Source organism: Arvicanthis niloticus, chromosome 1, assembly GCF_011762505.2.
Source record: "Arvicanthis niloticus isolate mArvNil1 chromosome 1, mArvNil1.pat.X, whole genome shotgun sequence".
Taxonomy (NCBI): domain Eukaryota; kingdom Metazoa; phylum Chordata; class Mammalia; order Rodentia; family Muridae; genus Arvicanthis; species Arvicanthis niloticus.
Window position 1 is genome coordinate 93,985,885 of NC_047658.1, and position 24,421 is coordinate 94,010,305.

Sequence of the window (24,421 nt, forward strand, 5' to 3'; positions counted from 1 at the left end):
TGTGTTCACATTATAGAGTAGAAACCTGCAATAGTTTTAAGATGGAGACATGGTTATGCTTATGTATCTACAGGGAATGAAAAATATGGTTACCAACAAACCCATAAAGATTAGATCAGACCAGGGAAAACCTCTTGTCAGCTGAGACAGTGTCCTCACAGAGCAAACAGCCCTGGTGATTCAAACTGTCTCAGATACTTATTCCTCCTAAACATGCATGTAAACCAACTTCAAAAGGGCCAGTCCTAACGGTCGCTCATACAGACTGAAAAAACACAAATTTGGCAACAAATGCTACAGCTACCTTTTTTCAAGCTAACCATTTTTTTCCTTAGGGCCCATACAGGAATTTTTCATCCCAATTCAGCAAGGAGCAATTTCAGGAAGATCGTCCCCTAGTCCCTTCAGGTGGGGTGGGTGGGTTTGGTCATTTGCTGTGTTATACTTGTCATCATCTAGGGTGGAACGTTATTATTGGTTAAGATCAGAGATTGATAAAAATTTAAAGTTGTTTTGTTTGAATTATTGTATGTTAGAAATTTAAGGTATTTTATTTCATTATTGTATATTGATAGAAATTTAAGTTTTGTTTGAATTATAGTATATTGATAGAAATATTCTATATTGATAGGAATTTAAGGCTGTTTTGTTAGATTATTTGGCTGTCTTGTACATATGCCATTTATTGAAATCTGATGGTTCTTACAAGTATTTCCATTGTGTGTAGTTTGCTAATGACAGAGAAAAGAACAATTCTTAAACAAAAAGGGGCTTTGAAGTGGAAACTTCTAGTTCTTTGGAAAGTTAGTTATGCCAAATGATGCTTTGCTGGGGCACACAGGTGAAAGGATGTCTAAAGCAAACCCATGAAAGACTGTTTTCCTGAAATAGACACAGGTGACAGACAGTTGAAAGGACACTTGATGAAGGAGTATAACTATGACCCCACAGACAGTGGGAGATGGGTACTGAGCTTTGGTTTGGTTTGCTCTGCCTTGCTACCCTTTGCTAAAGACAGGCATGTATTGGTTTGCCTTATATAGTACAACTTGTGGTAATGCATCATTGAGAGAAACTCACCAAAAACTGCTTGTGAGGTTCCCACAGAAGCTTGCTGCTTTTGCAGCCTTGCCTCAGGCAGGTTGGCGAGCCTGGTGGTTTCTTCAGGATTGAACTACGGCTGCCTGGTATCTGCTTGCTGAAAGGATTGGACTGTAGCTGTTGGTTCCTGCCTGGTGTCTGCCCGCCTAGAGGACTGGTCTGCAGCTGCTGAGTTGTGTTTGGTGTTTGCTACAGGACTGAACTGCTGCCCAAGAAGATCAAGCTTGCACCCAAAGAACTATTGCAGTACAGGTCCACTTCCTCCATATCCTAATAACTTTTCTCTTTTACTATCTGCTGGGTGGTGGCTAGAGGAGAGGTTGAACCCTTACTAAAAGTAGTTGAAAAAGTAGTGCCTATGTACACCCCACTATAGAAGTAATTTTAGAGAGGTAGCCCATATGGCTCTGGAATAAAAAACACACCTGGTATTTTTATTAACATACTGTAAGCCTAAACTGGGCAGGTTCTGAGTTATTCTAGCCTGCACTCCAGCCATAGGCCCCATGTTATTTGCCCACCGAGTCTTGCTATGTTTGCTCTGCTCCATGTGTGTCTTCAGAGCGATTTTCTCTTGGTCACATGCTCATGGTCCATCCTGCCTCGTGGTGACCTCTCTCTTCCCCCTACCTTTTCCCTGCCTGAGACTTCCCTACTCAATCTCAAGTCCTGCCTTCCTCTCTCTCCTGCCCATTCACAGGCTCTAGCCTTTTATTACCCAACCAGAGATTATTGGGGAGCATTCTTTATGGCACACTGGTCAATACAATGCCCATGTCCAGACTGCAACCTGATTTGGGGGCACAGCACTCAACATTTGATACACAAGACAAGCCCCAACACCTCAGAAAAATAACAGAAGTCATCCCTACTCTACCAGCTGACCAGAATGAGGCAGATGAGACCCTCTCTCCTCAAGCATACCTCTGGACCCCTCTGAGCATCAGTAACTGTACAGAGCTCCTGCCGTGTGCTGCCCTGGACTCTAAGGTTTAGAACATGTTTTCAGGGGTGTGGGTACGGCAGTGGGAGACATAACATTTGCAGCAGAAATGTGAGGACCTAAGTTTAAATCCTCAGAACCACTGGGCATGGTGACGCAATACCACGGGGTAAAATCCCAGCAGAGGCAGGAGAATCTGAGTTCCAGGACAGCCAGAGCTACATAGTGATAACCCCATCTCAAAAAAAAAAAAAAAAAAAAAAAAAAAGCCCCAGAACCCCACCCAAAGCTGTGTAAACCTAGCTTTTGTAGCTGGAGATGAGAGAGCTGGTCTCCAGGCAGAAGGCGAGGAGGTTACACAGGCTGTCTTGTGACTTCCACATAGATGCCACGGCATAAACACATGTGAGGGAAGGAAGGATGGATCGATACATAAGTTCTGCCTTCTGAAACCATGAGAAAAGCTCACAGATGCATATTGGTTTAGAAGAGACGGACAACTGTCGGTGTCCGCATTTGCTGCCTGCACTCTCAGCCCTTTCTGATGGGGCTTTGTCCCCTCCTCTCTCCTCACTAGAGCTGCTTGGCTGAAGTCCATCAGTGGTGCTTACTCCCTTCTCCATTTGGTCTCTCTGCGGGATGCCCCGTCCCTCGCGGCATCACAGACTCACCCTCACCGGTTTTCAGGGCTCCTCTTGGTCTCTTCATATATATTCCCTCTCCCTAGGTGATCTCATCCATTCTCATGGCTTTAAATACCATCTATATGCTGGTGACTCACAAACGTATATTTCTAGCCCAGACCTCTCCTCAGAGCTCCAGACTCCCATGCCCAACTTCCTGCTTGATGTCTCCAAGTCCAAAAACAGTAATCCTACAGGAAGGTCTCAGTTCTCTCACTCCAAGCCTGCTCCTCTCTCTTCAACAAATGCTTCTGCAGTCTTTCTAGGTGTTTACTGGGGACCTGAGGATCCTCTTAGATCTTTCTTCTTACCTGACAAGCCCCAAGTGAACATTTGCTGGCGTAATTTCCAGCAGAGAGCTCACAGATGTCTAGATGTGGTGGCACACAACTGCAATCCAAACTCGAGAGGCTGCAAATCATGAATCCAGGTCAGCCTGGGATGTATATCCAGATCCTGTTCCAAAGAAGAGGGGAAGGAGAGGAAAGAAGAGAGTGTTCTCTCTCTCTCTCCTCTCTCTCTCTCTCTCTCTCTCTCTCTCTCTCTCTCTCTCTCTCTCTCCTTTCTGTTCAAGACAAGGTCTTTCAACTGATCTATTGATTGCCACAGACTTTGGTCTGGTTAAACTGTGCAGATTCCTACCTCCTAAGTCCCAGCCTCAGCCATTAGCAAGAACCAGTCAAAGCCAGTATACTACAGGAAAGGCTCCTGTATGAGAGCCAGGCCAGCCTGTCTGCCTGTCCTCCAATTTCCTTTTCCCCAGGTTTTAAGCTACACTGGTTTCTGACCACTCTGTAGTCTAGGTTCTCACCAAGTGATTAATTTTTCTGAGAGAGGGTTGTGCTAAGTAGCCCAGGCTGTCTTCAAGCTTGCAATCCTGTCTTCACTTCCTGAGTGCTGGGGTCCTATTCATAATGCTCACTCAAGGTTTTTATAGTCTCCTAGATGCTTTCACACCTTGCCCAAGCTGCTCCTGCTATACTCTGGATCCATTAATGCCTCATCTTGGAAATGCCAGTTGACACATTTCCTGTAGGAAGGGAGCTCTGAGGCACCCAGCTCTGGGCCATCCTTCACCCATCTCGATTGGAATGAATCGTCTGTGTGTCTGTCTATCTCTCTACAAGGCTATGAGGCTGGAGCTTGTTGCATAGAAGGTATCCAAGAAATGATGGGGTAATGGGACACAGGCATGTTGGACACAGCTTTTCCCACTGTGAACTGCTAAGGCTCATCACTGTCTGCCATGTCCTTGGATTTCGGCCTCTGGAGGAGGCTTTGCAAGGCATGATGGGATGAGTCCAAGATGTCCACAATGAGAAGACAGCAGTGGAGGATTCACTGATCACACAGCCCCTTTCCTTTGGCCCCTGTGTCCAAGCCAACAGCACCTTTGCTCTGAAGTGCTGGCTGGTCTGGAACACACTATGTAGCCCATGGCCTGGAATTTGTGGACACACTTTGTCTACCTATGCCTCCCAAGTCCTGGGATTGCAGGCATGGGCCAGCAGGCTTGGCTTCTTCCTTCCTTAACCTAGAGAGCTATGAAGCTCACATGCTTTGTCTACACAAGGCCCTGAGTCTGGTCTTACACACAAAGACAAATGTAAAACTTTTGAATATTTATTGATTTGTGTAAGTGTGTACCATGTGCCATGTCCCGTGTGTAGAGGTCAGAAGACAACTTGAAGGAATTTGCTCCTTCCTTCTACCATGTGAGGTAGAAGGTCCTAGAAGCAAACTCAGGTTTGTGTGGCGAGTTTCATTACCAGCTGAGTCACCTCACACCCTCAAATGTTTGTGACTTTAATGTGCTCTTGGAAGGGGTGACATGCACACAGCACAATTCAGAAGCATGCGAATGGCCCATACCTTCATCCCCAGTGCCTGGGGTCAGAGGCACAGATCTCTGAGGCCTGCCTGGTCTACACAGTGAGTTCCAGGCCAGCCAGGGTTACGTAGTAAGGCCCTGCCTCAAAGAAAATAAAAACATACAGAAAGTTGTGTATTGGAGGCCAAATCTTTCCTTTGCTTGCCCTTCCCTACTCCACAGCTACCTCACTCTTTAGCGGTCACCATAGTTACCAATGTCTTGTGCAGTCTTCTGGAAATAATATATGCACAATTAAACATGTGTAAGGTTTTCCCCTCCTTCAAATGGTAGCATTCCCATGTGCTGCTATGCACTCTGCATCTCAGTTTAAGTGAGAGATTATGAAGGCAATTTTGTGTGTGTGTGTGTGTGTATCAGAAACCTCATTTTTCATGGCTGCATACTATTTTGATATGGGAAATTAGTTTCTCGTGCATGGGTAGTTTTGTTTTTTTTTTTTTTTTTTTTTTTTATAAGTTTTAGGTAGTCAGATGATGGTGGTGCAGGACTCAGGAGGCAGAGACAGGTGGATCTGAGTTTGAAGTTAGTCTGCTTTTAAAACAGAGTGAGTTCCAGAACAACCAGGGCTACACTGAGAAAACCTATCTCAAAAAAAAAAAAAAAAGTTGTAGGTAAGACTCTTGAACTATTATTTTGTATGTTGTTGGGTATATTGAAAAGTGTATCAATAGGATAAAGTCAGAAAGCTGGAGTTTCAAAGAGCATGTGGATTTGTGATCTTGGCATCCAGTGTCAGACTGGTTGCAACGGAAGTGCCATTAATTTATTTAATTAGTATGTTAAGAGTGCTGAGACTTCAATTTTGTCCATTTCATAGGTGACTGTTTATTGTGTTATATAATATGACTTTATATTATTCTTTTTAAAAAGTTTTAAAATACAAACATATAAAATTGACATGTAACAACTACCATGTTATCTTTTTTATTTTGTGCTAGGGATCAAACTGACTGCATGCTATGCACACACTGTACCAGTGGCCTCAGGCCTTGACAATGTTCAACTGTACGATTAGTCAGTGTTAAGCATAGTCACATGTTGGGCAGAAGAATTTCTCTGTTGAGTCCCAATATTTAGCGAGGCTGACTGAGTGTCAGACCCAGTCTGAGGCACTCTGGACTCAGAGATGAATCAGCCCCTGTTCTCTGCCCCAACTCCCCGGCTGTAAACAGGCAGATCAAACTGTCATCAGAGCTGAGTCTAAGGGTTCTGGCTAGAGGAATATAGAGGGATATGAGAGGGTGTGTGTGTGTGTGTGTGTGTGTGTGTGTGTGCGCGCACTCCAGAAGACTGCTAGGATCAGGTGACGTATAATGACCCAGGAAGGCAGTTCTCAGGAGCAGAGGATCCTAAAGACATGCTCTGAAACTGAAGGGTAAGTGTTACCTGCCAGCCGTGGGCAAGGGATTCCTGGCTTGAAGGGCCTCTCTGAGGATTTGGTCTTTCCAGGAGGAAAGTTCAGGACCCAAGAAAATCGAAGGTTAGGGTTGAAGCCTTCTGTAGCATAGTCTGTAATTCCAGTGAGGCAAGAGATTCAGGAGTTCAAGGCCAGCCCAAGCTGCCCATCTGGCTAATGCCCATTAAGATATTAAAACAAAACAAAACAAAATAAAAAACAAGACAGAAGGCTAGTGGTGAGAGGCAGGAGGCAGGTCGTGGTGACTGCAGGTTCAAGGGACAGAACTGGAGGTGGCAGAGGGTGGTGGGAGGTGTGGGTCTGGTAAAGAGACCCAGGTCCCGAGGGCTAGGTTGAATCACAAGATGGAAGGAGGGATGGGAAAGCCTAATAGTGGTTCCCCAGAGCAGCAGGAGCAGGTCTCTCCTTTTTCCGGCGGGTCCTTAGGTCACTGCGGATCTCTAAGCCACACCCACGGACACCCAGGGGTAGGACAGCTGCCCTTTCCTTTCCCCTCTGGTGTTTTCTGGGATGGGGGTGTGAGTGAAAACCAGCGTCGCTATGGCAACCAGGCCGGGTGGTCGGGCCCTGGAGCCCTGGGAGGCAGCGAAGGCGAGAGGCGGGGCAGCGGGAGGCGCCAGGGCTGCGCGGCGGGGCGGGGGCCTGGGTCTCCCGGGAGGAGCTGGGGAACACCGGGCGCCTCTCGCGGAGGTACACGCCAAGTTCTCGGGTGAGTGTGCACGCGTGTGAGCTGGCCCAAGGCGCACGGGCGGGTGTGAGCGCGAGCACACGTGTCGTGTGTACACTCGCGTGGGTTCTGGGGCCCGTGCCTGGCCCTCTGCGCCCCGCGCCCCTCCCGGCCGCCGGCAGCAGCTCCCGCCACTCCCGCCCCGCGCCGTTTCTCGCTCCGTCCTCGCCCGCCGCGCCGCAGTCGCCGCCGCCGCCCAGCCTGCGCCCACGGGCCGCCCGTGCCGGGCACCTGTTGGAGGCTCAGGGACAGGTGCGGGGGCTGGACCGGCCAGGGGAGCGCGGGTGAGGGTGGGGGTGAGAGGTAGAGAAAACGAGGCGGGGTGGGGGGTCCCTACCTTGGGAGGGCGGATGACCCGGGTTAGGGACTAGGCAGGCAGGCAGGCAGAAGCTTGGGCTGAGTGAAGAGAAACCTAGAGGGGTGGGTGACACCCTGGCCAGCCCCGCGCCCGATGCAGAAGATGGCTAGAGCTTCAGAGCAGCAAAGGAGGGAAGCTGTGGGGTCCCTGGAGGACTTGAGGTGATGGGGACAGAGGGAGAACCCAGGATGAGAGGAAAGCCCTGGAAAGGTGACAGAGGGACAATGTGCAGGTAGTGGTCAGGGTTAAGAGGGAGTCACGACCTGTCTGCCAGGACTGATCTGGCAACCCAGACAGCCCCTTGTGAAGCCTGGCCTCCTGCCTGCCCACCAGCTAGCGCAGCTCATCCTCTCCCTGACACCCAGGGAGGGCAGTGAGGTTCCTCCAGACCCCAGCCGGCCACTCCAGCTCTACCCGTCTCCCAGCCAGAGGTGCTGCATGAGGGGCCGCAGGGGCGATCGCATGACCATCAACATCCAGGAGCACATGGCCATCAACGTGTGCCCTGGACCCATCAGGCCCATCCGCCAGATCTCCGACTACTTCCCTCGCAGGGGACCAGGACCAGAGGGTGGCGGTGGCGGCAGGGGCTGCGGGGAAGCCCCAGCTCATCTGGCCCCTCTGGCTCTGGCCCCCCCTGCGGCTCTCCTTGGGGCCACTACACCTGACGATGGAGCTGAGGTAGACAGCTACGACTCGGATGATACCAGTGAGTCTGGGGGCTCAGTGAGCTTGTGGGAGGGAGCAGCCTCCTGAATATATGTGCGTGTGCGTGGAGGATGGGGAGGAGGGAGGGCAGTCCCGCCACCACAGCTGCAGTCTGGGTGCAGATTACAGCTTCAGCAAGGCTCAATATTCAATATTTCTGCTGAGACACTCCACCACCCACACAGACAGTTGCGGTCGAGCCAGGGACCTAGACGCAGGCATGCACATGGCTGCTCAGCCTCTTGCACATACACTGGCAGACCAGCAGGGATGTGGACACATCCATGTAGCCACCAGGTCTCACACCTTGACCTGGACCAAAGACTCATTCCACTTTCTCTGCGTCCCCTGTTTCTGCAGCTGCCTTGGGCACGCTGGAATTTGACCTTCTCTATGACCAGGCTTCCTGCATGCTGCACTGTAGAATCCTCAGGGCCAAGGTGTGTATCCTCCTTCCTAGGCTGCCACCCTGGGGTGGAAGTTCCATCTTCCCCCAATCAGAATGTACTCCTTCCTACTCCTTCTGCCTCCCTGGAACTGTAATCTGTGGGGATCTAGTCCTGCAGGAGGAGGGAGAAAGGCTTGGGAGTCTAAAATCCCCTTTGCATCCTGTCCTCCCTCCAGGGCCTCAAGCCCATGGATTTCAACGGCCTGGCTGACCCCTACGTAAAGCTGCACCTCCTGCCAGGAGCCTGCAAGGTATGTCTCCTTCCAGAACTAGCTTGGTTTATGGGTCCTTTCCCACCCCCACCTTAAACCTTTGCAGCCCACAGGTTCCGTGCATTAGAACACTTTGTCCCCATGCCCCAGGCCAATAAGCTAAAAACCAAGACACAGAGGAACACACTGAACCCTGTGTGGAACGAGGAACTGACGTACAGTGGCATCACAGATGATGACATCACCCACAAGGTGCTCAGGTGAGGGCTTTTCCTTCAGGCAGCACCTCTGGGAAAGCTGTCACTGGAATCTTAGTTTGGTCCATCTCCTTATGTTCCATCAAGCCTGTTTTGTTGACACCCCACAATAACCAGCGGCTCCCCAGAGCCCTCAGCAGGAGGTTTCAATGTTCTTGTAGGTCTTCTAGCAGAGGCCTAGGTTTGGCATCTGATGGCCTTCAGTTGTGCCTACATGCTCTTGGCTTCCTGCCAACTTCAGTCTTTGATCTGAGGCGCAGCCCCAAATGTGCTTCTTCTGGACAGGTTTCTTTGCTGTCCTTGGGCTGTCTGCCCTATCGACCTATAATCTGAGGGGAAGTCTTCCGAGGCAGAGAACTTGCCATCACGTTAGGTGTAAGAAGTCCCCCTAAAGGGGAGCCTGGCAGCTAAGTCCAGGTCAGGAGAAACTTCTTCCTTTACTCTTGGGTAATAGGAGAGATAAAGGTAGAAGCAGAAAACTTGACCTCACAGTAGACAATGGACCCGCGAGGTCACAGAGGCAGTATTTTGTTTTGACTGGGTCAGCCCAGGCTAGCCTTGAACTTAGTGCTTAGGATCACAGTGCCACCATACCTGGTTCTTAGGGAGCATCTCTTTGTTTGACCCTCATGATAGCTTTAGGGCACTTGGGTAACTTGCCCAAGGTCACACAGGTAATGAGCAGGGCTGGGATTTCCACACACCTTCATACCGTAACCACTCATGTCTCAACTCACACTGCTGTATCTGGGCCAGGCTGGACTTGCTCAAATGGGAAAGAACAGGGCACCCAAGTCAATCAGGAGTCCTTGGCTGGTTACTACCACTGTGTCTGTGGCCATACCCACCCATCCACACCTGTGGGATTCAGCTGGCACTTGTCCTCAGGTGGGAAATGGAGCAGATCTAGCTGTGAGGACATCCTATGCACCTGGGTAATTCTTGATAAGATACTTGACAACCCTGGGCATATCCAATTGCCCTTCTCAAGCTCCCACCCATTTTGCAGATGAGGTGAACTTAGGGCAGAGCTGGGACTGGTCTGAGGACCTTTTTCTCCCTCCGGAGTGGGGCTCAGATACCCAGGGGCCCTGACTCTGCAGTTCCCCGCCAGGATCTCTGTCTGTGATGAAGACAAGCTGAGCCACAATGAATTTATTGGGGAGATCCGAGTGCCCCTCCGCCGCCTCAAGCCTTCACAGAAGAAGCATTTTAACATCTGTCTTGAGCGCCAGGTCCCGGTCCGTGTGGGGCTAACAGGTATGGGGGGTGGGGGGGATCTGGAAAGGTCAGCTTGCCAGAACCTCTTCTTTGCCCCCCTCAGCTTCCTTCACCTTCTTCAATGTCTGCGGCGCTGAGGGGCATATCCTGTTACCTGAAGGAGGTGAGGCACATGATGCCGAGAACCCGGTCTGGGTGGGAGGTGGAGAACACTGTAGACTAACCTCTGCCTCCTTCTCTGGCAGCTAGAGCAGGCGGAGCAGGGACTTGGGCTGCTGGAAGAGCGTGGGCGCATCCTGCTGAGCCTCAGCTACAGCTCGCAGCGGCATGGGCTGCTGGTGGGCATTGTTCGCTGTGCTCACCTGGCTGCAATGGATGTTAACGGCTACTCTGACCCTTATGTGAAGACGTGAGCCCTTGCCCAAACCTGACCCCAGCCTAACTGCTCTGGGGCCTAGCCTGTCCCTAATTAACTTCATGCTCCCCTAGGTACTTGAGACCAGACGTGGATAAGAAATCCAAGCATAAAACGTGTGTAAAGAAGAAGACGCTAAACCCAGAATTTAATGAGGTAAAAATGGCAGGGAACAGAAATAAAGATGGGCTGGGGACAGCGGTGTGGACAGAAAGCACCGCCTGCCTTTGTTCTCAGGAATTCTTCTATGAGATGGAACTCTCCACTCTGGCCACTAAGACCCTGGAAGTCACAGTCTGGGACTACGACATTGGCAAATCCAATGACTTCATAGGTGAGTGAGAGAGCCCACCAGGTGCCATGAAAGAAGTGGAGGAGAGCTGGCATCTAATAGGTTGGCCGGCACTGCCTGTTCTTCAGGTGGTGTGTCTCTGGGACCAGGAGCCCGGGGAGAGGCCCAGAAACACTGGAGTGACTGTCTACACCAGCCAGACACAGCCCTGGAGCGCTGGCATACCCTGACCAGTGAGCTGCCCCCAGCAGCAGGAGCTTTTCCTGTGGCCTGAGAGGACAGCAGCTGCCCAGCACAGGCCCTCTGGGGCCGGGTCCAGTACCCAACCTTCGCACGAGTGTGTTGCACGTTTACATGGGGTGGGATGCTCCTGCCCCACACTACCTGTCTTATTTTTGTGAGTCTCTGTGACCGTGGGTCTGTCTTCTTGTGAGGGACCGTTGAGAGCTATATTCACATATGCAAACTTTCTCCTGCCTGATTTGCTATTACCTGCAAATATGCAACCACCCCATGCACAGGGCCACGTGGGAGTCTCCTGCCAGTGCCCCACCCCATCCTGCAGCTCCTCTCTTGGCCTCTCCAAGCTGCCTGGTCCCCTGCCCCACAGGGAGGGGTCAGATTAGGGGAGATTAGAGGAGAACACTTCCAAATAGAGGAAAAGACAAGGAAAGAAAGAGCCAACTCTTTAATATAGAGCCTTCATTAAAGTGTCCCAGCCCTGTGCAGCTGCTCTTCTCAAGGGTGGCCACCATAGGTCTCTACCTCCCTAAGATGTAGCAGACCCTTCTGGCCACTGATTTAAATAACTGTTCCCTGGATGGGGCTGGGATGTAAGGGCAGGGCCCCTGCCACCTTCCTCGGGGACATTTGTGCATGTTTACGCCTTTTCTGACTGTGTCAGTGGCCGAAGCATGGCAACTGGGCATCAATAAACATCTCTTGAGGAAGTTGGCTCGAGTGTGCTGGCACAGGAGGAGCGCTGTGGGGTGCCTGGCAGGTAGCACTGGGTGGCTACTCTGGAATGTCAATCACCAGGTCGTCATCTCCATCCAGGGCATCATCCCCACTGCCTGCATCGCTGAACATCTGCTGAGGGACGGTGCTCAGGATTGTATGTGGAGGCATCTTAGGAGGAGGCAGGGGGGTCAGGGCTGCCCCAACACTGGCACCAGAACCCCTGGCAGGGAAAGCCAGCGGTCCACCCACAGGGCAGTCAGGGGGTCCCACAGCCATCTGCAGCAGAGGGAGAAACATAAAGAGGTCTAGTTAGATACATCGGCACTGGGAAGCTGCACAGTGCCCACTGAAAGGCAGTTCAAGGTGTGTGTGTGGGGCCCACCGCAGCCCCTCAGTCTCAAGCCATGAAGTGCCTGGGGTGAGGGGCAGTGATGGAGGCATGATGGGGATGGGGTGAGGGGAGTCTGACAGGGAGCCTGGCAGAAAAGCTGGGCTCTTCTCTTTCTAGCAAGGCACTCTGGTTGCTCTGTGCCAGCAGTTACAGCCAGATTCAGGACTAGTGCCTTCCTCCTGCCTCTGGGCACCACCTGCCACCACTGGTCGGCTCTCCCTCCTCCTCCTGTGGGATTCACTGGTTTATGGTAGGCATCACAGGCCACCTAAGCCAGAAGCCTAAGCAGTAGCTTTGCTCCCCAGTTTCTATGACATTGTGGATGAGCCCCTCCTTGGGACCCCAGCAGCCACCAGCCTGGGCCAGGACCTTCTCTCAGCTCACCTGGTCTAGGTACCAGCCTCCTAACTGGACTCCCTGCCTTCAGCCTCTCCCAGATCCAGATCCTCCTCCACACTGCGGCCAGAGTGATCACTCTAGAACACAAACCTGAGCATGTCACTCCTCTGCTTGAGGGCCTTGGCCTTGGCTGCCCTCAGGATGGGCAGTGAAGTGGGCCTAACAGTCTGGCTCAATCCCATCTGTCAAAGTCACGCCTTGTCCTCTGAGTTTGAAAGGACTCTGCTTGCCCCACCCTGCCAGTCCTTACACATCCTCCCTCAAGAGAATTCCCTGGATGCTTGTGATAGCTCATGTGCCAAGGGCACAAACTGAACACTAATAAGGCCTAGGTGACTTCTATCAATAATCTCTACTTTATAGGCCATCCTAGAAGAGAGGTGGGGCCATATGTCAGAGGAAGGAACTAGTATGGAAACAGAAAATAAAGGAATAAGATGCTGGTCCTTACTGTGCAGCACCCAAGGTGCCCATGTGACTGGGGTAGCAAGCAACATGGATGTGTGGTCTCTACAATGACCTCCTGACACTGCCATACTTGGCCTGTGGCCTGCTCTCTGCCTCTCAAGGACCCCTCCCTTACCTCTGCTTGTGGAGTGATCTGAGGGGGCTAGAGTAGGTGAGGTCTCAGAAAATATGGATGGCAAACTACAGCTCTGCAAAGAACCAGAACCCCTGTGGTGGTCTGAATGAGAATGCCTCCCCCATAGGCATTATGTTTGAATGCTTGGTCCCTAGCTGGTCAAACTGTAAGAATTAAGTAGCTGGCCTTGTCGGAGGAGGTGTGTCACTGGAGGTGAGGTTGGACTTTTCAAAAGCTTTCAGTCTTCTCAGCTGGCTCAGATGCTCTCCATCTCTCCCCTCTGCCTTCCCCAGACTCACGGATTCTAGTCCTCTAAAACCACAAGTCCCAAATAAACACTACAGGTTGGCTTGGTCATGGTGTTCCAGCGATGGAAAAGTAACCAAGACAACCCCGAGTGCACAGAGAGCTGGATGCACACACATGACTAAAGAGAACTACTCCAGGGGGACGAGGCCTCTACAGGCTCCCCTCTGCATCACTACCCTGCTCCCAGGATTTCTTCAGCATGACCACGAGCAGCCAATGTGGCTCCATGGGGCTGCCAAGGCACAGGCATTGGCTAGGCTAGGTTCTCATCCTTCACTCATTTTAGCCTCTCATGGGCTCCATGAAAGAGAGTTCAGTGACATGCCCAAGGTCACATGGTGAGTATATGACAGAGCTGGGTTCAAATCCAGCTAAGGCCAATGCTCCAGCACTCTTGCCACCTCCTCTATCTCCCACCTAGAAACTTCTGGGACTCAGCTCTTCAGTGCTGAGTGTCTAGGCCTCTCTTACCTCCGTGTCCTTCAGCCCTGCTGCACCTTCCCCCATCATGTTTCTCTCCGCCCCCACCCATCTTACTGACCCTGTGCTCCATTACCCTTCTCTGATTCTCCATGCCTGGAAGCAAAAGCAGTTGAGCCCAGCCTTTCCTTACACACCCAGGCACGGCATCCAAACATCCGAAGCTCTTACCCGCCCTAGACTGCTGTGCCCAGTTTTCTCTCCCCACTGTCCTGACTGTGCTCAGGAAAAGCCAGGATACATTACTATCCCAGTTGTTTCCCAGTGCTAGGGATCAAACTCAGGGCTTTGAAAATGTCAGGCAAGAACTACTACTGAGCCACATGCCAAGTCCTAAGACTGCATACTTAATCCTTAGGAACTAGAGGTACAGGCAGCTGTGAGCCGCTTTACACAAATTCTCAACTTGGGTCCCTTGGAAGAGCAGCAAACAATCTTAACCACTGAGTCTTTTTTCTAATCCAAGAATTCATTCATTTATCCTTCCCTTTTCTCTCTCTCCCTCCCTCCCAATTTCTTCTTTCTCTGAGACAGAGATATAGCCCTGGCTGGCCTAGAACTTGCTATGTAGACCAGGATAGCATCAGACTTACAGAGTCACCTGCCTCTTCCTTCCACATGCTGGGATTGAAGGCGTATGGCAGCATGCCAGGCAGAATTCACACTTAGCCACTATAAATACACTGATTCCGCCTGTGGTGTAGGAGCACCGAGAGAGAGCTGTTTAGCCTGGTCCCTACTCAACTTTGCTGGCCAGCTGACGGGCATTACCATCTCCCCTCATCTTAGGCTTGCTTCTCATACTCCAAAGCTCTATGTTCAGCCTTTCCTCTTTTCCATTCACACAGCCCTACAGAGCCCCAGCTCACAGAGGCCACTGTCTAGCGAGCATTTCCAGATGCCCTCGACAGGTCCAAGGCTGATTCTCATCTCCCTTCTAGAATCAGCTTCTTCCATAATCATCTCAGGAAAGCTGCCCGTCTGCATCATCACTCTCAGGTAAGCCCTAGAATCCTGGGATCCCTTCTCTCCCTCACAGTCAAACTGGGTCTCTCAAGAAACCCTACAGACCTTCTCTGTCATGGATCCATGGCACACTCTGCAAGGTTCTTGTAATCACTTCCTTTTTGCCATCTGACTGTACCCAGGCCTGTCTCCACAGAGCCATGTTGTCCATGTGTCTAAAAATGCAAGCTGACCTAGACCTTGCCTGCTCCCCTGGCCCAGAGGCTCTCACTCCATTCCCATACAAGCCTACTCTCTAGTCTCTCTAGGACCCATGTGCTTACATCCTTGGCACTTATCGGCTCTCATCACTGGCCCAGCTTCCTCCCCACCAGCACCTCTTTTTTGCTTGTTTGTTTTGAGACACATCTTGACTATGTAGCCCTAGCTGGCCAGAAAGTCACTCTGTAGACGAGGCTGGCCTTGAACTCCTAAGTACTCACCTACTTCTGCCTCCATGGTGCTGGGATTGAGGACGTGAGCTACCACACACCTGGCTTCCTCATTCAACAGCATGTCCACCAGACTGAAACCCTTTCCCAGACTCCTCAAGGCTCGCTTCCTGGATGCAGTCAATAGCACCCTAGATTGTCTTCCTTAAAGTCCCACCCATTCTGTTCTTTTTCTTTACTAGGGCCAATATCTCTTATTTATCTTCTGCCAATTTGGCCAGAACAGGAGCTCTATACAGGGGTTTGTCTCGATGTTCGTTACTACAGCTGTGGCACTCCACACAGACCTTTGACACAGGAGGTGCTCTGTGGACACGTGTTGATTTTACCTGGTTTGACCACTTTGAGTCTTGGTCGATTGCTCAGAGTCACACTGTTCTGAACTGTGGGAGCCTTGACTAGACTCTAACATCACAATCCTTACCCAGCTCCAGCTCCAGGCTGCATACAGTATTCATGACTTGTACAGAAATGCTTCCCTCATGCCATGCTACAGGTCCTGGTTACACAGCCAGGCTGAGGCAGGACCTCAAGCATCCTGACTTGGAGTCCTCCAAGACTAACTGTGCCACTGGCAGCACAGTTCTCTGCTCTGCCCTTCAGTGCTGACTCTTGGGCTGAGAGACTAAGCATCTCAAATTAACCTTTCAAAATTCCTGGACATTGTGCAGGGTGGAGACCAGTTGGTATGCCTAGCATGCACTAAGCCCCGGGCTCAACTCTCAGCACTGCATAAACCAGGTGTGGTGGCACACACCTGTTATCCTAGCACCAGAAAGTGGAGGTAGGAGAACCAGGAGTTCAAGGTCATCCTCCTAACTAATGCTACAAGAGACCCTTTCTCAAGTAAAACTACTAGGTTCCTATACATGCCCCTTAGGGTTTAGCCTCCTTTAGATCCAAGTCCTGCCTTTGTGGCCCCTCCCTATAATCCCACATCAGGGTACCTTGAGTTTCCGGGGTAGGCGGGGCCGTTTCTCCAGCTTGGGCCTCAGGGGGCTGGGCTCAGGCAGCTGCAGGGCCAGGTAGTCAGAAGGGAATGGGGGGTAAGGGGGAGAAGCCAGCTGCAGGTGGGAGCAGGAAGATGGAGATGGGAAATGGAGTAGGTGAAGGGAGGAAATGTACACAGGAGAATGGAAAACAAAAGACATGCTGATGAGTGTGGCTCCCAGGCTCCTGAGAACAGAAGGAAGGGACAGCAGCAGGACTGTGTCCTGGGTCTGCCCCTAGTCCTACACAGGCAAGAGTAGACAGTCCTGACTCACACCCGCCAGAGGTTACTTGTTGGCCACACGTGGACACACTGAGTTGGTCAGACGCACCCTTGCCCACACAGCACCCACAGTATTCCCAGGCACAGTAGCCCACCACCTCCTAGGCCGACTCACCGAGCTCAGGTATGGGGAGGGGGCCCCACAAGTCTGCAGAGGAAATCCTGTTGAAGGAGGCAAGGAGAGGCTGGAAGGGGATGGGGCTCCTCCCATCGGGGGGCTTCTCTTCCTTGAGAAGGATAGGGACAAGAGTTAGAGACACCTGTAAAGCCCAGATGCCCCACTCCTGCCCTGGAAGATTCTGGTTCCTGCTTACCTCTTAGGGGCTGGTGTGTCAGACAACTTGGGCGTCCCCTCTGTCTCACTGTTATCTGAAGAGGCAGTGGCATCTGAATCTGTGGAGAGGGAGGGTCAGTGGGGTTGTCGAGTTTCCCAATCTACCCCCAAGGTCTGTAACCTCAACACTACAGACAGGTGCTGGGGAAGGTGACTTCCCAGTTGGCACATGTGCGAGCATGTGGTTCTGGGGAGTCTCTCAGCTCTCATACCTACTTATCATGTAAGCACCTCCCTGGCACTCTTGTCAACACATGGGCTCCTTTACTCTCCCAGGGCTTTTAAGCACAGAAGGGGGAAGTACATCACCTGTGCTTCCCAGATGAGCTCACTGAGCTCGGAGGGTGCCTATGGAGTCTGAACTCAGGTCAGTGATTGTTCGACCAACACGGCCCACTCTTTCACGAGCCTCTAAGTAACCCTTAGCTTCTGTTGCACTTCCCTTATCCAGGGACCCATTAAAACATCCCTCAACACCATTAAAGCTTCCTCTGCTCCACATTCCAACTGCTACCAGCTCAGGCCACCAACATGTTAAAATGACCATGACCTACTCAGCCATTTTGCCACTTACTGTTCAACTCAATAGTATCTCTGGCCACATACTTTAGTGTGACCCAGGGCCTCTGGCACACTGGTTATTGCTTGCTCAGTGTTCTTCCCAGAAGGCTTGCCATTCACTCGGCAATCACTACTCGAAGATGGTTGTATGTTATCTTCTACCTGGATCCCTTCTTTTGTTTTTTTGTTTTTGGAGACAGGGTTTCTCCGTGTAGTCCTGGCTATCCTGGAACTCACTCTGTAGACCAGGCTGGCCTTGAACTCAGAAATCTGCCTACCTCTGCCTCCCAAGTGCTGGGATTAAAGGTGTGCGCCACCACTGCCCCACCACTGCCTGGCGGATCCTTTCTTTATATCCAAAACACTCTCTCACCAATACACTGAATTTCTTTTTGGTTATATTCTTTTGGCTCCAAATCTTTATATCAGTTTAATAATTGTGCGAGGGAGTCAGAGGAAGACATTCAATCCCTGAAACAGTGATGTGTTGTGAGCTGCCACATAGGTGCTGGGAACTGAACCTGGGGCCTTTCCAAGAGCAGTAAGTGCTTTTAACTGCAAAGACATCTCTTTAGCTCTTTGCCTACAATTTAAATTTAAATGTAAAAAACAAACAAACAAACAAACCAACCAAAACAAAAACTTAGGTTGGAAAAACAGCAATCGGTATTTCTGTTGCTGTTGTACACACCAGTCTGGGGTACTCAGGTGAACTGCTACTTCAATTCCTACACACATCTTAAAGCGGCTTTTTCTCATTCATACACAATTTAGATACTACATGCTTCTGTGTGATCTACAAGCTAGAACACTTTGTTGTTGTTTAAGATGGCTCTCTGTAATCCTGGTTGGCTTGGCATTCAATATGCAGACAAGGCTAGCTTTTAAACTGGTGGTTCTTATGCCTCAACCTCCTACGTGTTAAATTTGAGACATGTTTCACCATGCCTAACTGGGTCTTATTTATTTCTTTATTTCTTTATTTATTTATTTATTTATTTTTGAGATAGGGTTTTACTCTGTAGCTCAAGCTGGCTTGGAACTTAGAGCTATCCTCCTGTCTCAGCCTTCTGATGCTAGGACTACAGATATAAGACATCATGCGCAGGTGGCTTTTGCATTCTAGCTTTTCATTTTTACTTAGAGACAGGGCATTATGTAGCTGTAGTTGGCCTTGAACTTCTGGCCCTCCTGCCTCTACCTCCCATGAAGGGCTGGGATTAAAGGCCTGTTCACCGTGCCTGGCTTCATACCCCACCCACCTTTCTTTGAAACATAGTTTCATTTAACTAGGTTGAAACTCATATTTAAATTTTTAAAAAATTACATTTACTTATTTGTGTGCATATGGGCACACACATGTGGAGGTCAGACTACAATTTAAGGGATCAATTGTCTCCTACAATGTAAGTCCTGGGGACTGAATTCAGGCAGTCAACAAGTCAGGTTCAGCAACAAATGTCTGTGCCCCTGCAATAAGCCATCTCAAAAGAAACTAGGTGTGGGCTGGAGAGATGGCACAGTAGCTAAGAGCACTGGCTTCTCTTCCAGAGGACCTGGGTTCAATTCCTGGCACTCACTTCTCTGCTCACAAGCATCTGTAACTCATTCTAGGAGATCCAATGCCCTCTCCTGGCCTCCATAGGCACTGTGTGTACATGGCAGGCAGGCAAAACACCCATGCACATAAAAATAAATATCTTAAAAAACAAAAAAGGTGGCTAAGTGGGTGTTGTGGCACAAGCATGAAATTCCAGCATGAGGGAGGCTTGGGTAGGATTATGAGTTCAAGACCAACTAGAGCTACAAAATGAATATAACTCAAACAACACAAAACAAAAAAGTAAAAAGTTATGAAAATTATAAAACTATATACATTCAAAATTTAATGTCACAAGTAAAAGTTCTAATAAAACAGAGCCATTTTGTTTACTAATATGCTGGCTCTGGCTGCTTTTCACATGAGCCATAGTTTGTTTCAACAACAATATTTTATAAAACAAAATTTTTCCTGACCCTTTGCAAAGCAGACGGCCACCCCGTCACACCGTAGTCATTGCCATCTCACCGGCTGGAATCTACCTCCCATTACACGCAGTCACTGCCATCTTGAATCCTCATTAAGCTCTCCCCGTCACTTAAATCCTGGTTTATAAAGTGGTTTTCTTCTCATTACATTAGTGTGTTTGTGCAGAGGCCTACATGCTATATATAGTGAGTGTTCTGATGTTGAAGGACAACTTTCAGGAGTTGTTATTCTCCTTTGTTTTTAAAGATTGGGTCTCAGTAACGAACTCCATGCCTCTGCCATGCATTGCAGGCATGGGTAATACTGTATCTTTCTAGTTTATTTTTTTTCACTTATTACGTATAACTGATAGAAATGACAAGCCCCAGTGTTTAAACAAGTGTTCCTGGGTCCATCCTCTTAGGATATGGAAGCTGATGCATCCCCTCCAATAGTTAAGCCTAGTTGCTGCCTTCTGTTGTCTTTTTTTCGCCCCACAGGACAAAGTTTCTCTTTGTAGCGAAAGGCTTCCTTCATTTTGCCAGCCTGTGCCAAGCACAATGCCTAGAACACAGCAGGTAAGTAAATACTTAAGAATCCAGGGGCCCGGTATGTACTTGGGAGGCAGAGGCAGGCAGGTTTCTGAGTCTAGCCTAAGGCTAGTCTGGTCTACAAAGCATGTTCCAGGCAAGCCAGGGCTACACAGAGAAAACTTTGTCCTGTGGGGTGAAAAAAGACAAAACAGAAAGAAGGCAACAGGAGGCAGCAACTAGGCTTAACCATTGGAGGGGATGCATCAGCTTCCATATCCTAAGAGGATGGACCCAGGAACACTTGTTTAAAGTGCCAGTATCTCATGTCTTCCTAAAAACGTTCATGACTCTGCTCACCAGAAGAGTCTTCATCCACATTTTCATACTGCAGAAGTCGATCTAGAAGGAAACTGAGAGAAGTGGGAAGGACAATGTTTATTCCCATTTTGGTGATGTTCTTAAGCTCTACCTAGTCCCTCCTAGAAGACCCACTAGATCCTCCTAAAACTGCATGCATGTGGGGTCCTATTCCAGGGTGGAGTGAGAACGAGGATTCCTAATAGTAACATTGCCCTTGTGTCCACAACATGCCTTACCTCTTGTCTCGGGAAACCTTCAGCAATTTCCTTTGCGCCTTTCTGAGCTCCTCCTGAAAGCACTCGTGTTCCTGTAGCGGACAGAGCGGGTGCTGAGCCAAGAGCGATCCGTAGAAGACCCAGAATCCGGAGACATCTCTCCTTACTCACCCCCTTTACCACAGGGGTAAACTGAGGTCCTCTCAGAGCTAGGCCTCACACTCCACAACCGCCCCACACCGGCACTCACGTAAATGAGGAACTTGAGCTTCCGCTTCAGATTCCTGTATTTCTTTTTGTAGTCCACTTCGCCGTCCGCTGGTCCGTTCATGACCCGCCTGGGAGAAGCGTCCCGGAGCAGAGTCCCGCTACCCAAGTCCGCCCGGCCTCTCACACCTCCACTTCCGGAGACTTTTCAACGCCGTGTGAAACGGACTACAACTCCCAGCGTACTCCGCGCGCGCAGGGAGCGTAATCACACCACCCGCCCTACGGGGGAAGACCTGAAAGGAACGCAGCTTCCAATGGCTTCGCGGTGAGCTGAGGTCACAGAGGAGCTGGACACTGGGGGGCGCAATTATTAATTCTAAACTGATATAAAGATTTGGAGCCAAAAGAATATAACCAAAAAGAAATTCAGTGTGTTGGTGAGAATACCCTTTCCCTTCTTCCTTTCGAAACAAGAGACCTAACTTGTTGATCCTGACTACAGGGAAGCGTGAAGAACTGATTACGTTATATTTAAGAGACTGCCAGCGCCGAACCGGCTTCTAACGAAAATTTTAATTCTTAATTTTAACAAAGAGTAGAAACTTCCCTCAAGACCCACCACCAGCTGCTCGGGAAAAAGCAAGATCTGGCCAAGTTTTCCGTCCCAGTGCTCCACATCGGAGGCTCAACGGTCCCTTTTCTCACGAAGCCGCGGCGCTGCGCGTGCGCAAACTACTGTCAAACGCACTGAAAGTGGCCCGGAAGAAAAAAGGCGGGAGCAACCAATCCCTGGTGGCGCAAAATGGCGCCGGGAGATGAGATGCTGGAATTCACTCGCAGCTTCTTTCGAACTTGCCCCGACCTCAGGTACAGAGAGTCTGGGTATTAGAGTCTGGGTTGTAAAAGGCAGGGGCTGGACTGCCACTGTCTTGACACATGTCTCTGTAGCACGGTTACGCACTCCATCGTGCGACAGAAATTTTTGATTCACGTGGGTCGGGATCATCTTGAACCTGAGGAGAAGCAGGCGTTGAAGCGGCTGGTGGAGGAGGAGCTGCTGAAGATGCAGGTGTGGGCCTAACCCTGGGCCAGGAGAGACAGGATTTCTTGCTGAGGGGTTGGGGCAGTGCTCAATCTTGGTTCGGTTTTTCCTCATGCTGAACCCACAGGCGGATGCTGGTACCAGGGAAGGAAAGCCAGACTTTATCAAAGTGAAGAGGTCTCCTGCTCCCTGCAGTGACCCAGAGAGGAAAAGGTTCCGATTCAATTCAGAGTCAGGTTAGTGCCTTCTCCCCTGTGTATCTGTCTGTGACTTCAGCGACATTGGTTTATTCAAAAGACAAGGTGCATGTATTAATTAATTGCAAGGCAGTAAAGTGGTTGGGGGTAGTGAGTCAGAAACCAGGTGGAGCCACATCTGTGGTGCTTCTTGCTGTCCTTCACTCTCAACCAGAGTGGATCTAGAAGCATCCTATTCTAAATGGAAGGGAAAGGAGAACCCACCCCAGCCCTGTCCCCTTGTTCCAGAATCCAGCTCTATACCATCCAGTCCAGACTGCTCAGGACCCCCAACAAAGAACAGTACAACCAAGAAGGCATGTCCAAGAAGAGCCTTAAAGAAAGCAGTTGAGAGCACAGATGAAGACCAGCAAACAGACCTGGGTGCAAAGATGGGATTGGAGGAGAGCAGTGAGGAGGAAGCAAAGGGCCCTGTCAGATCAGGTGAGGTCTGGAAGGCAGAGGACACTGAGAAAGATGATGACAGGAGAAAAGAACAGAAGGGTGGGGCTAGAAAGAAAGCTGGGGCCAGGAACAAGCAAGCACCACACAAGGCAGATAGGAAGCAGGCTAGGGAAGAGAGTGGAAGCAGTGAGGAAGAGGCTGTGCAGAGCAGAGCTAAGGTGGAGGGATCCACGGGAGCTAAAGCCCAGGAGGAGAGTGACGACAGCGGAGAGGAGGTCCTAGCCAGGAAGAGCGGTCACAGGGAGCCCAGATCCAGAGGCAACAAAGCAGGGAGGACAGCCAGTGAGAGAAAGAGCTATAAGCAGAAAAGCAGGGCTGGGAGGCCGACTGGAGGCTTGGGAGACAGCGAGGCAGAGAAGGAAGGAGGGGCAGTAAGTAGTGGGGACAGCAATGGGGAGGAAGAAGATCACTCAGTGAAGAGAAAGAGCAAGGCTAGGGCCCAGACTGAGAGTGGGAGAAGGCAGAGCACAAGCAGCGAGGAGGACGGGAACAGCACGCAGGTGCAGGCAGCCACTCAAGACACCACAAAGACGGGCAGTCTAGGCAGCAGTAATGGTGACAGTGGCACGGAGAGGGAATTGAGTGACTCCCAGGCAGGACAGAATACAAGAGAGGAGAGGAAGAGCCGTTCTTCCAAGAAGAGCGCCAAGAACAGCAAGGCACGAAGCTCCTCATCGTCGTCATCAGATGCAAGTCCAGAACCCACAGGTCAGAAGGTGAGAGAACACACCAGGTGGGTGGGCTCCGCTAGGGAAAAGGTCCTTCAGCTGCAAATTCTTTATTAGGCTGGCTCTCGTCGCTGTGGAGAGGACCACCCAGCTGTGGCTAGGCTAAAGCGATACATTCGAGCTTGTGGTGCCCACCGAAACTACAAGAAGCTGCTGGGTTCCTGCGGCTCCCACAAGGAGCGCCTGAGTGTCCTCAGGGCTGAGCTAGAAGCACTGGGCATGAAGGGTGAGAAGGGATGTGTCTGAGAGCTGCAGGAGGGCCTGAGCACTGGGGAGGAGGGCCTCACAAGCTGCTTCCGCTCCAGGTAATCCTTCCTTGGAGAAGTGTCGGGCTCTGAAGCAGCAGCGGGAAGAGGCAGCTGAAGTGGCTTCCCTGGATGTTGCCAACATCATCAGCAGTACAGGTAAACAATTTCCTCTTCAGGGAAGGATGAGCCTGGGATCAGGTAACTAATCTCTCTCTACCGTCTCTCCCCACCTCCCAGGCCGACCAAGAAGACGAAATGCCTGGAACCCTTCAGGGGAAGGAATCTCCCCAGGGGAGCTTTATCACCGAACCCTGGACTCTGAAGAGGAGCGGCCACGCCAAGCACCTCCAGACTGGTCCCATATGCGTGGTATCATCAGCAGTGATGGGGACAGTAGCTGAGCCCCATGTCCAGGATGGACCTTACCCTGTTATATAAGAGCCTGTTCTGTGGAAGCAACTTTCAAAGACAGACTATAGTGGCAGCACCCAAGTTAGTGGCACACTACTCAGTTTCATGTTCTCTAAGATGGTTTTGGGGTTCATGTACAAGCAGCCTCTCAAGGCATTTGAGGGGCTTGTTTTGTTTTTTAAAGACTGAATAAAGGAATGTTTGTAATTACTTCATCCAAAGTGTCGTGCCCTGTCTTGTCCTTTGGGGCCAAGAATTTGGGAAGTAGCCCTTGCTACCAGGCAGTAGTCTAGTTCTTTTTTTTTTTTTTATCAATTCCCCAGTTGTCGACTCCTGGACTGTGTCATCCAGTCTGTCACCATGTTATATGAGAGAGGATATGGCTCTTCTTCCTCCAGTGTGACCAGCTGGTTTCTCTGACCAATGTGCCCCTAACAATGTGAAGCTGGCTGGAAGAATGCATACGTAGCATGGATAAAGCCCTGGGTCTCAACCCCAACAAAACACACACCCAGGCTCAGTTCATCTTCCTTCCCATGCCA

At 50.4% G+C, this 24,421-nt stretch overlaps 3 protein-coding genes across 9 annotated transcripts; 2 read left to right on the plus strand and 1 right to left on the minus strand.

The window, feature by feature from the left end:
- The first annotated feature begins 6,387 nt into the window (after positions 1-6,387).
- Positions 6,388-10,950, plus strand: Doc2a (double C2 domain alpha). 4 transcript variants are annotated; one of them, XM_076942730.1, is made up of 11 exons: positions 6,388-6,747; positions 7,489-7,832; positions 8,192-8,271; positions 8,456-8,530; positions 8,642-8,751; positions 9,863-9,989; positions 10,073-10,132; positions 10,215-10,378; positions 10,459-10,540; positions 10,622-10,718; positions 10,805-10,950. In XM_076942730.1, the coding sequence occupies exons 1-11, from the start codon at positions 6,395-6,397 to the stop codon at positions 10,948-10,950; spliced, it is 1,638 nt and encodes a 545-aa protein (XP_076798845.1). In that variant the 5' UTR covers positions 6,388-6,394. The 4 variants fall into 4 exon arrangements, with proteins under 4 accessions (XP_076798845.1, XP_076798848.1, XP_076798856.1 ...); XM_076942733.1 differs by having other exon boundaries at positions 7,549-7,832; XM_076942741.1 differs by lacking the exon at positions 6,388-6,747 and adding an exon at positions 6,775-7,017 and having other exon boundaries at positions 7,549-7,832.
- Ino80e (INO80 complex subunit E) lies at positions 10,506-20,931 on the minus strand. 4 transcript variants are annotated; one of them, XM_034502114.2, is made up of 8 exons: positions 20,790-20,931; positions 20,561-20,631; positions 20,322-20,374; positions 16,843-16,921; positions 16,644-16,755; positions 16,203-16,319; positions 12,412-12,503; positions 11,350-11,912 (listed from the first exon to the last, which is right to left on the minus strand). In XM_034502114.2, exons 1-7 carry the CDS (start codon positions 20,868-20,870, stop codon positions 12,432-12,434), a joined length of 585 nt encoding a protein of 194 aa, XP_034358005.1. In that variant the 5' UTR covers positions 20,871-20,931; the 3' UTR covers positions 11,350-11,912; positions 12,412-12,431. The 4 variants fall into 4 exon arrangements, with proteins under 4 accessions (XP_034357995.1, XP_034358005.1, XP_076798887.1 ...); XM_034502104.2 differs by lacking the exon at positions 12,412-12,503 and having other exon boundaries at positions 10,506-11,912; XM_076942772.1 differs by lacking the exon at positions 12,412-12,503 and having other exon boundaries at positions 16,203-16,268.
- A 542-nt stretch (positions 20,932-21,473) lies between these two features.
- On the plus strand, positions 21,474-24,094 carry Hirip3 (HIRA interacting protein 3). The gene is made up of 7 exons (XM_034502071.2): positions 21,474-21,616; positions 21,698-21,818; positions 21,919-22,027; positions 22,277-23,208; positions 23,278-23,446; positions 23,526-23,624; positions 23,706-24,094. The coding sequence occupies exons 1-7, from the start codon at positions 21,552-21,554 to the stop codon at positions 23,867-23,869; spliced, it is 1,659 nt and encodes a 552-aa protein (XP_034357962.1). The 5' UTR covers positions 21,474-21,551; the 3' UTR covers positions 23,870-24,094.
- Positions 24,095-24,421: the final 327 nt, after the last annotated feature.

Excerpts from the sequence above, each read along its gene's own strand:
- Doc2a (XM_076942730.1), top strand. The coding sequence starts at position 6,395 with ATGGGAAAGCCTAATAGTGGTTCCCCAGAGCAGCAGGAGCAGGTCTCT. Across the intron at positions 10,133-10,214 it reads TATCCTGTTACCTGAAGGAG|CTAGAGCAGGCGGAGCAGGG; the intron begins GTGAGGCACATG and ends CTTCTCTGGCAG. Across the intron at positions 10,379-10,458 it reads TCTGACCCTTATGTGAAGAC|GTACTTGAGACCAGACGTGG; the intron begins GTGAGCCCTTGC and ends ATGCTCCCCTAG.
- Hirip3 (XM_034502071.2), top strand. The coding sequence starts at position 21,552 with ATGGCGCCGGGAGATGAGATGCTGGAATTCACTCGCAGCTTCTTTCGA. Across the intron at positions 21,617-21,697 it reads CGAACTTGCCCCGACCTCAG|CACGGTTACGCACTCCATCG; the intron begins GTACAGAGAGTC and ends ATGTCTCTGTAG. Across the intron at positions 22,028-22,276 it reads CCGATTCAATTCAGAGTCAG|AATCCAGCTCTATACCATCC; the intron begins GTTAGTGCCTTC and ends CCCTTGTTCCAG.
- Ino80e (XM_034502104.2), bottom strand. The coding sequence starts at position 20,870 with ATGAACGGACCAGCGGACGGCGAAGTGGACTACAAAAAGAAATACAGG. Across the intron at positions 20,375-20,560 it reads AAGGTTTCCCGAGACAAGAG|TTTCCTTCTAGATCGACTTC; the intron begins GTAAGGCATGTT and ends CACTTCTCTCAG. Across the intron at positions 16,922-20,321 it reads TGTGGATGAAGACTCTTCTG|ATTCAGATGCCACTGCCTCT; the intron begins GTGAGCAGAGTC and ends CCCTCTCCACAG.